The sequence below is a fragment of the Nannospalax galili genome, unplaced genomic scaffold (assembly GCF_000622305.1).
Source record: "Nannospalax galili isolate Female #2095 unplaced genomic scaffold, S.galili_v1.0 scaffold512, whole genome shotgun sequence".
Lineage (NCBI taxonomy): Eukaryota > Metazoa > Chordata > Mammalia > Rodentia > Spalacidae > Nannospalax > Nannospalax galili.
The window spans coordinates 272,190-283,384 of record NW_008331992.1 but is presented as its reverse complement, the minus strand read 5'-3'; the positions used below and the strand labels follow the sequence as shown (position 1 = coordinate 283,384).

The 11,195-nt window shown below is 39.6% G+C and overlaps 1 protein-coding gene across 4 annotated transcripts in view; it reads left to right on the top strand.

Annotated features, from left to right (window-relative positions):
• Nucleotides 1-11,195, top strand: part of Filip1 (filamin A interacting protein 1) — a 216,920-nt gene that overhangs the window by 91,119 nt on the left and 114,606 nt on the right. For all 4 annotated transcript variants that reach the window (XM_029560595.1, XM_029560594.1, XM_029560593.1 and 1 more), the window contains exon 2: nt 10,016-10,291. In XM_029560595.1, the coding sequence (XP_029416455.1) occupies nt 10,016-10,291 (276 nt within the window). The remainder of the gene's footprint in view (nt 1-10,015; nt 10,292-11,195) is intronic.

The following is an 11,195-nucleotide window of genomic DNA, read 5'->3' as shown; positions in this document are numbered from 1 at the left end:
ACCTCACCTTGGTGTCTGTGTCGTCTTTCCTGGACTCTGCTGGACAGAGTCCCGGCTCGCGACACTAATAGGCATCCGAACCTTAGAAGGAAGACTGAGTGTACCTGACTGGAACCTGACTTGAGCTTCTGTGGGTGTTCCTAAATAGCTGATCTGAAGCCATCAGTTCCCTCCAAAATAAAACCAGAGAGAACCTGAAATCTGCACCAACCAGCTGTACATAACCAGTAAGGAAAGGACCTTGGCAACCCGATAATACAAACAGATGCATACTTCAACTTAATTCTCATATCAGACTCATGAACAACAAAGAAATTCACATGCCAAAATCACAATGAAAGAATAATAAAATAGAAAGCCAAAACACTGCGCCCCACCAAACTCCACCAGTCCTGTAGAAGAGTTCTACAAGGAAAACCCTCTAGAGATAACCCCGACACTAAATTCAAAAGAACAATCATAAACATGATCAAGGAATTCAATGAATTTAAGGAACACACAAACAAATCAAAGAACTAAAAGAAGATAGGGATAAACTTCTGAATGAATTCACAAAAGAGATAGAAACATTGAAGAAAACTCAGGCAGAAATGAAGAAGAAAGTGCAAAACTCAGTAAGTCAACTTGAGACAACAGGGGAAAGACTCACCATTAGAATAAATGAAATGGAAAACAGAATATCAACACTGGAGGATAAAGTTGAAGAATTGGAACACTCAAGCAAAGAGTATGGAAAAAAAAATAACAGGAATGGAATATGAAAGAGGTGTGGGACACCATGAAAAGACCAAATCTATGGATCCTAGGAATAGAGGAAGAAGAAGAATTTCAGGTTAATGGTATTAACCAGATCTTAAACAGGATTGTAGAGGAGAATTTCCTGAAATTAAGGAAAGACATCCCCATACAAACACGGGAAGCACATAGAACACCAAATAGACAGGATAAGAAAAGAAACTCCCCATGACATATCATAGTAAAAACACTAAATGTACAGAACAAAGAGAGGGGACTGAAAGCAGCCAAAGAAAAACAAGTAAAGACCTCCAACCAATGCTACTTAAATTATTAAAAATGACAGAAACAGAAGGAGAGCTCCAAAATTCCTTCTATGAAGCTGGCATCACTCTAATACCCAAACCAGGTAAAGACACAACCAAAAAAGAAAACCATAGATGCATATCCTTAATGAACATAGATGCAAAAATTCTCAACAGAACACTTGCAAACTGCATACAGACACACATAAAAAAAAAATCATTCACCATGATCAAGTAGACTTTATCCCAGAGATGCAGGGATGGTTCAATATCCGCAAGTGAATAAATGTCATTAATCATATAAATGGACTCAAAGACCCAAAACCACGTTGTCATCTCAATAGATGCAGAAGAGACTTTCAACAAAATTCAGCATACATTTATGTTCAAAGTCCTAGAGGGAATTGGACTGGAGGGAACATACCTCAACATAAGCCATATATAACAAACCCACAGCCAACATCATTGTAAATGGGGAAAAACTGGAAGCATTCCCATTGAAATCAGGAACCAGACAAGGCTGTCCACTATCCCCAGAGAAGGAAATTAAAGGAGTACTAATTGGAAAAGAAGAGGTCAAACTATCACTTTTTGCAGATTATATACTATACCTAAAAGATCCCAAAAGTTCCAGCAGAAAACTCCTAGAACTGATCAACACTTTCAGTATAGTGGCAGGTTATGAAATCAACCCACAGAAATCAGTAGCCTTCTATATACCAGTAACGAGCAACTGGAGAAAGAATACCTGGAAATGCTCCCATTCACAATTGCTGCCAATAAAATAAAATAAAATAAAATAAAAAAAAAAAATATCTTGGAATAAATCTGACCAAAGACACCAAAGACCTCTACAGTGAAAATTTTAAATAATTAAAGAAAGAGATTGAGGAAGACATCAGGAGATGGAAGGACATCCCATACTCATGGATTTGAAGAATTAATATTGTGAAAATGACCATCCTACCAAAAGTAATATATAGATTCAGTGCTATCCCAATCAAAATCCCAATGACATATTTCACAGAATTAGAAAAAAAAAATCCTTAAATTCGTACAGAAGCACAAAAGACCCTGGATAGCCAAAGCAACCCGAAGCACAAAGAGCAATGCGGGAGGGATTACTATGCCGGATCTCAAATTATACTACAGAGCTATAATCATAAAAACAGCATCGTACTGGCACAAAAATAGACACACAGATCAATGGAACATCACTTAAGACCCAAACGCCAGTACACACAATTTCAGCCACCTGATATTTGTCAAAGGTGCCAAGAACGCACAATGGAAGAAAGACAGCATCTTCAACAAATGGTGTTGACAAAACTGGATCTAGGCAGAAGAGCAGCCTCAGACCAGGGTGAGTGGAGGAGCAGCCTCGATGCCCGTGAGAACGAAGGAGATGAACCCACAAGAACAGAGGAGCAGCCACCACTGGAAGAAAATATTGGCAGTAACTTACAACATATAGGTGTAGGAAAGGATTTTCTATATTGGACAGAAGTTGCTCCGGAATTAAGGTCAGCAATCAACAAGTGGGACCTCATTACATTAAACTAAAAAGCTTCTGTACAGTAAAAGAAACAATCAAAAAAGTACAGAGAAAACACACAGAATGGGAAAAAAATCTTCACCAGTGACACATCTGACAGAGGTTTAAAATCCAGAATATATCAAGAACTCAAAAAAACAAAGAATCAATAAACCAAATGACCCAATTAAAAGATGGGCTAAAGATCTAAACAGAGAGTTCTCAAAGAAATAAAGATGGGTAAGAAACATCTCAAAAAATGTTCAACATTGTTAATAATTAGGGAAATGTAAATTAAAAGCACCCTAAGGTATCACCTTACCCCAATCAGACTGGCTAGGATCAAGAGAACAAATGATATCAAATGCTGGCAAGGATGTTGAGAAAGGGGAATGCTCATTCACTGCTGGTGGGATTGCAAACTTGTGCAACCCCGATGAAAAGCAGTGTGGAGAACTCTTAAAAAACTAAAAATGAACCTACCATATGACCCGGTTATACCGCTTCCTGGCATGTACCCAAAGGACTCATCCTATTATAGAGACACTTGTAGAACCATGTTTGTTGCTGCTCTTTTCATATTAGCTAAGAGATGGAAGCAACCTAAGTGTCCCTCAGCTGACAAGTGGTTAACAAAAATGTGGTATATTTACACAATGTAGTTCTATTCAGTAGTAAAGAAAGATGAAATAATGAAATTTGCAGGTAAATGGATGGATCTAGAAATTGTTATACTAAGAGAAGTAACACAGACTCAGAAAAAGAAAAGATGTATGTTCTCCCGCATATGTGGATCCTAGCACCAAATCCTTTTAAATTCCACGTCCTTTTAATAAGAAGATGCTATGCAGCAGTCTCTTCTGCATGAAATAACTACCATTATCACCACTTCAGCTGTGCCTGATTGCTAAACATCGCCACAATTGGGCTTGTTGATGGTTGTGCTCATTTATTAAAGGAGGACCAATCAGGGTCATTGGACCCTCATTGGATTATCCAGCCACTCTTCCCAGCCAACTATATGTAATTTGGCCCTAATCACACATGGTCTCCTGGATTTGAGGAGGGCTAAAGTATATAATCTGGGGAACGCTAGGAAGAGAAGGCATGACCCATGCTGGGTAAAGGCTTTCCAGTGTGCCTACCCTCAGGTCATTCATATACTTCAGCAACCCCTCAATTATCTTGGTAAGTAAGCTCAGAAAATTCACTGGTTCCCCCCGAAAAACTTTAATTAAACATTGGCTTGACACTAGAACCTTAAAAGGGAATAAGCATTGCTTAGCATCCCCAGGAAAAGAGTTCTCACAACAGATGGAAATTTTATTTGTTAATGCTATTATGTCTCATAATTGTTTTTAAAAAATGAGAATGTAAAAAATGTTAAAAGGATATGGGAATAGAGATATTTTCCAAAATATACAGAAAAAATGAGAAAGCCTAAGCAAGTGATGAAGGTCTGTTTAGGTTTGTTATGATATATAAAGGATGAGACAAAAGTAATATACACATAATCTTAAAATTTTTAAGGTCATAGTTTAGTCAACTAGTTTCAGGAACAAAATATATATCTAATCAAGGTTTATCTGAGAATGTTTGGTTTTTTTACCCAAGTTTTATCTACATAGCACATGGTAATTTAAAGTACCAGACTGGTGGAACTAAACTTATTGGATGTTTAACAGCCATAGTTTGAGGCCTGTACTAATCTGGTCAGAGGAACTTAAAGGACAGTTTTTGCCCCTTGCCCTCCAAAGTTGGCCAAGTTCCAGGGGACTATGGAACATCTTTCAATATACCTTGTAACTGTGGTGAGTCACCTGTCCTCTTGTTCAGGGAGGCCATGGAGACCCCAAGAGATGGACTTGAACCAGTGTCCAGTCTACAAAGAGGAGGGTCAACTCAGAGGAAGCATCTCATTCATGCTTCCAAGCCGAGCAGGACCTTTGACTTATCTTTACATAGATGGAATTGGTAAAAGAAAGGAGCAAGGGGCTCCTCCCAAGCCCATGTGATCCCTGAGGAACAGAACCTCAAACGTCCTTAAGAGTAAAAATAAATCGGTTTATCTGGACCAACTTTGTGGCCTTAAACACCCAAAAGGAAAGTATAACCAAAGATTAGCTTAAGTCCATATAAAAAGTTATTTAAACAATTATTTCTCATTGATGATTTTGATCCTAATCAGAAAGGGCTGCTCAGATGTAAGACTTCAAATCTTGGTCTGCAAGTGTCCACCTGTAGGTAAGGGAAACAACCAGCTATCATTCTAAAATGATGGATAAATTTGTTTTCTCCCCCTATCTAGAAGCCTTTGAGAGGGAACTGACACTGATTCTAACTGTAGCAACAGCTACCAAAATACCCAAAAGCAAATCCTGAATCCATCACTCTCAAGTCTAGTCTTGGCAGACAAAAGAAAAATGAAGAGGATCCCAATAGTGGGATGCTTTTGGAAGCCCTTCTCAAGAAATTCCTATGGACTCATATGAACATTTGAAAATTGCCCTGTTCTGACTTTTTTCAAGTTCCCTGTCTAGAATTTGTAATGCTAATTACTCTGCCTTTACTTCTCTTCCACATCTCCTATTCACCATTTAAGGACCTTCTTTTCCCCTTAGAGATAAGAGTTATGCAATTTGGGAGTCTTAAGATAGACCCACTGAAGGGGTACTCCATTTGCTTCACCCTGCATCCTGTTCAGCATGAAAGAAGCCAGAGTGGCCTGCATCCCTATTCCCTATTGGCAATTTGGGCAACCTTCAGAGGATGGCGTGATAAGAACAGGAGGTAGGAACTGGCTAGGCAGTTAGGGTAAAAAGACCCCAAAGAAAAGTAGACAGTTTCTTGGCTAAAAGTCAAAATGTCCTTGGGCCTCTTAGTAACATACTCTGTTCCAAAGGCCAAAAATGTTGAAAGTATTTGGGAGCTTTTACCTAATCCTTAAAAGATTTTAGGGTTACCTCTTCAGAGGGGGGAATGTTAGAGTAGCCAAAAGCCCCATTAAAAAGTTATAAATGAAGAAAGAGCACATGAAGTTATCAGAAAAAAGTGATGGGGAGATATGGGAGGAGGTGGAGGGGAGGGAGTAGGCATGGATTTGATAAAACACCTTATATGCATGTATGAAATTCTCAATAAATTATTTTTAAAAATGGTTAAAGAAATAGAAGAGTCTATTCCTCAAATAATATCAATTTTCAAAAAAAAAACCCTGCAAAACCTGATATGAATTTTTATTGTGCCCTTTTCTTGGGAAAAACCTTCTTTGAAGGATGTACCCCGGAAGAATGCAAAGGCATCCTTTGAGTCTCTCAGGAAGTTTATCTTCGGTTTCCAAACTTGCAGCCTTGCAGTAAATCGTCAAAGCATTTTTTGCCACGTGCCTACTGTCCTTGTAAGCACAATGGACAGGATTTAGTGGACTCTGATTAAACATTTGCTATTGTTCAGCTCTGGGGCTTTTAAGGCAGTAAGTCTGTAATGGTCCTTGTTCAGAAGTTGCATCCTGTTTTCATAAAGTGTACCTTTAATAACTAACCAGATTGTTTCCCAGGAAGGGTTTTGAAAGATTCACCATTTTACAAATTCCACAGCACTTTATGAGTTTAATGTATTTATTTATTTATTTATTTATTTATTTAATATTTTATTTATTATTTTTATTTTATGTGTATGAGTGTGTTGCCTGCATGTATGTGAGTGCACCTGTGTCATGCAATGCCACGGAGGTCAGAAGAGGGCTTTGGATTCCCCGAAACTGGAGTTAAGGATGGTTCGTAGCCGCTATGTGGGTGCTGGGAATCGAACCCAGGTCCTCTGTAAGAGCAGTCAGTGCTCTTAACTGCTGAGTCATCGCTCTAGCCCCTTATTTTTATTTTATGTATAAGTGTTTTGCCTACATTTATGTAAGTGCACCTGTGTTGTGCAATGCCCACAGAAGCCAGAAGAAGGTATTGAATGCCCTGGAACTGGAATTAGAGGTGGTTGTTAGCCATACATGGGTGCTGGGAACCAAACTTGAGTTTGCAAGGCCAGTGCTTTTAACCACTGAGCCATCTCTCCAGCCCCAGTTTATGAGTTTAGAAATAGTACTCTTTACTTAATAACCTAATTCTGATTACTATGGGAGTTTTGCTACAGTGTCTGAAGAACACATGTATGCATTTCTCAGATTCCATCATGCATGGTGAAGAAACATTATCGTCATGAGATTTTTCTTGATCCTCTGATTTCTGCAGTGAGGCGTGGGTCACACCCTCACTCTTCTCCACTGAGAGTAGTTATGTGGTCAAGAAAAAGATGTTTTATGTATTTAGGCCTCATTGGCCTCAGCCTAATTGAGCCTCTGGTACCAGAGGGATGTGCATGTCAGATGCATGCTGTGTGCACAGTGCTGCAGACACTGCATAACAAGAAATATTGAGAACCAATGAAAATGAGGATTTGAATCTCTCAATGTGACAGCACAATGTCCACTACTGACAGGACAATTGCCTCCCACAATACAGAATAAAGTGGTTTAAAGAGGATCTTTGAAATGGCGCACTGGCTAAACAATCGAGAAGCTGAAATTTTCTCCCACAGTGGTACTGTCTTTTTCTTCCTGAACTTTCCCGACTAGTTTGTTGGCTCTGATTATTTCACGTTTTGGAGATAGAACAGGTGCAGATTGCTGACTTTGTCCTGGTGACAGAGGTAGAGGATCCTGTCTAGATTACCAAGAAAGGGATAAAACCTGTGTGTCCACAACAAAGGAAAAGTAATTAATGTGAAATTTCAATGACACTGAGGAAAAATATTTGCTTAAACAGAATGAACATCATACGTCCAGCACATGAGGTTTCCCACATGCTCCCATATGTGGAAGGGAGCATGGAGGTCAAGCTTTCAGTCCAAGTGACATAAAATAGCCAGCTAATTCCCAAATGTGTGGAGGGTTTTTCTTTTCCTTTTTTTCTGTAAAATCCCCTGACATACAACTAGACAAAATTTATTTAAAAGCATTGACTTCAGATAGAAATTTTTAGAAAGAACTAAACATAAAGGTATCTGATATTAAGTTGATCCTACTTTCTGTATTTTTGAAAATACAGTTGTGATTAGTACATATGCACAACACATAGTTAAACACAGATACATAATAAAGTTAGACAAAAATGTGTTTGGTTAAGGCTGTGACTAAAATATTATCTCATTTCCTGTACCTGGGGGACTATTGTTTAGAATTTCTGTCAACTCATGATCTAAGTTGTTTGTTAAATTAATATTTGATTCATTATCTCCAAATTCCTTAAGACCTTATAGAGACAAGTGTTTTAAATAAAAGCAATTCATAGGAGTATGGAGTTGCTGAAAATCAAAATGCGGTCTGGGAAGTCCATGCTGCCAGAGTTGTGACGGGTAGCATGTCACGAATTCAGTCTGAAACTCTGTTCATGGCCTTTTCCTCCCTTCCTTTACTCTTCATTCATTACTTCACCCCTCCCCTTCTCCTCTCTTTCTTTAAGATCTTCCTGAGTCAGCCCACAAACAGGTTGTGCTACCATGCAGTAGGCATGCTCCAAAGCATCCACAACAATGCAGCACCCATGCTCTGCTCATCAGAGCAAAGCACAAGGAGGTTCTAAAATGGAAATCTAGTCACTGAGTCAATCAGAACAGTGTATGAAGTCAAGGAGCATTTCTTCAGTTTGCATTGTTTAAAGTTATAGAAAGCGCTCACCAGCAAAAGGGTCCATTTGGTTATAAGAGTTCAGTTCAGAGGCTGGAGAGCTGGCTCAGCAGTTAAGAACACTGGTTGTTCTTGCAGAAGACCTGGGTTTGAATCCCAGCATCCACATGGCAGCTAACAACTATCGGTAACTCCAGTCCCAGGGGATCAGACAGCCTCTTCTGACTTCCAAGGGTATTGCACGACATGCAGGCAATACACGCATACACATTAAAAAAAAAAGGGGGTTCAGTTCAAACGCAGAGCATGACACATAGGCTTCAAGAGTTCAGTTCAAACACAGAGCACAACACATAGGCTTCAAGATTCATTTGAAGACTTGGTTAATCACTGTCTGAAAGGAGACATCACACTGTGTTATTTTTTCTGCTGCAAACCTACTGATTTAAAAACGTACTGATTTAAAATTTATGTTAAGATAACATAGTCATTCTGTCTGGAATGAATAATGAAAATGTTGCTTAGCTGTTCAGGGGAAAAAGCTATTTATACTGTGAGTTTTAAATAAGGCCATATGCTACACTACTATATTTAAGGCCTTAGGCAAATTTTGTAGGGCAGCTTTCCTCAGGTCCAGCCCAAGTGTATTGCGTTGGTGTGTAGCATATCTGTGGGTCCAATTTTTTTGTACTAGAGGTCCACGGTCTGTAAAATGTTCCTCACAGAATGATTCAAATGTTATTCCATGTTTATATCTTAGCTGTGACTTTCTCTTTTTCTCCCTCTGTTTTACCAAAAACCATTATTTGAAATTTGATTTTTGAAATGGATCTGCTCTCTCCCAATTTTCTGCACTCTTATCACCCAATGTGACTGGTATGGAAAGTCCACTTTGAAAAAGAGGCTATGGGAAAAGAGGATTCCATGTCACTAAACACTGAAGCACCCCCTTTGTCCTTTGTTCCTCCCTTTTCCTCTCTCATGTCGAACCCCCTTCATCATGGAGGACTCTCTTGTGCGCTGATGTTCACCTGGCTCCTGGCAATGCTTTCAGTCTGAATTTTCTGACAAAATTTGTTGAGATTCACGGTGTTTTTTCAAAGATAGAAAAGCGCATTCCCATCTAGCCCACACCGTTTTCTTTGTCATCAGTATCTTTCACCGTAAGGCGCACCTGCTGCAGCAGCGAGCTGGTACTGCTGCACCCCTGAGTATCATCCATCCTTTCTTCAGCCTCCCTCTGCTCCTCTGTGCTGGACCTTTTCTATTCTAGTATCTCATCCAGGAGGCTGCATCACATTTATTTGTCACATCTTCTTAGGCTAGAAGCTATGCCAGTTTTTCAAATTTTTCTTGATTTTGATGGCCTTGAAAGTTTTAAAGATTCCTAGCTAATAATTTCTAGAATTCAAGTCTGTCTGAGGCTTTTCTCATTCATCACCTGAAGGCAGTGCTTTGGGAAGGAAGATCACAGGGCACACTGACAGTCTCATCTCACTGTATCCAATACATACTATCATTGGGACCAAGAATAGCCGATATTGATCTTGATCATTTGTCTTGAGGCGTTTGTCAGGTTAGGTCATGTTTTTACTTTTTTTCCTGAAAACTTTAATAACATTTGTTAAAGCTACAAGGAAGCCATGGCTGCTTCTTTTCTCTTTCTCTGTATAGGTGAAGTTGTAAAGCCGCTATAAGTTTCTAAGTATTTAAACAAAAATAGTTTTTAGCTGTGAATAGCATCTTTCCTCTTTCTCTGTGTTGCAGGTGGGGATGAGATCCCGAAACCAAGGTGGAGAAAGTTCATCTAATGGGCAGATCTGCCCCAGGTCCTCCATCATCAGCAGTGCTGACGATAAGAGACTCCCAGAAGATGCAAAAAAGAACAAGTCAAACAAGAAAGAGGATGACGTCATGGCTTCAGGAACTGTCAAACGGCACCTCAAACCATCTGGAGAAAGTGAAAGAAAGACTAAGAAATCTCTGGAGTTATCCAAAGAGGATCTCATCCAGCTCCTGAGTATAATGGAAGGGGAACTGCAGGTAAGTCAGACTGGCTCAGATCCTGGGCTTCTAGATGCTATGCTAGATGCTATGCTAGGCTGTCAACCTGCCCCTCACTGGCCTGGGGGCGTCTTTGGGAAAGGGGCCTGTCTTCTTCATGCATATCTAAATCCTAGCCTGGAGCAAGTTCACACTGAATGATAAATGGCAAATGAACAGCTGCTGATTCCAACTTTAAGCTTCTCTAGAAGGTTTCTTCATGATATAATTCAGCAGTAATTCAATACGACTCCTGAAAGCAGGTTGACTAATTAGACAAGGGCTGTGATTGAAATGTGGAAAAGATAGGAGTACTGTTACAATTGTTACCTTTGTGTTTATTCTAGGAGAGTGAGCGGGCAGGCACCCTTTGTCGAAGCCCACACTTCTGTTCCGTACTGCCTCATTTCTGTATAACTTTCAGCTGTCTACCAAGTCACAGGGGTTGAGCTATGCAAGCAGAGCATTGCATTGTGAAGGACCCCATAGTTTCCCAAAGCATTTTCAATCCATTATTTCATTTGTCCTCAATAAAGTGTGGGCATCTTCATACATGTTTTATAAAGGAAGACGCTGTGGTTTGTCCAGATCTCATCTCAGGCCTTATCTTGGTCCGGTGATCTTTCCACTGCCCACCCACACTAACTTCATCCACCTGCCCTGAGCTGGGACCCTCCCAGTGAGTCTGTTTTGGGGAATCCAACAAGTAGTTGGGACCGTTTTGCATTTCCAAACTTTAGCCGGTTGTATCTGCAGTCAGGGAACAATAAATTGGTTGTTTTTTTTTTTTTTTTCAAGGACAGGATGATTTAAGAATGAAATTACTATTTTCTTTTTGGTTTTGTTAGGTTTTTAGCCTGCATGAACCTCTAAGGGAATACTAACAATTGCATGAAGTGAAACC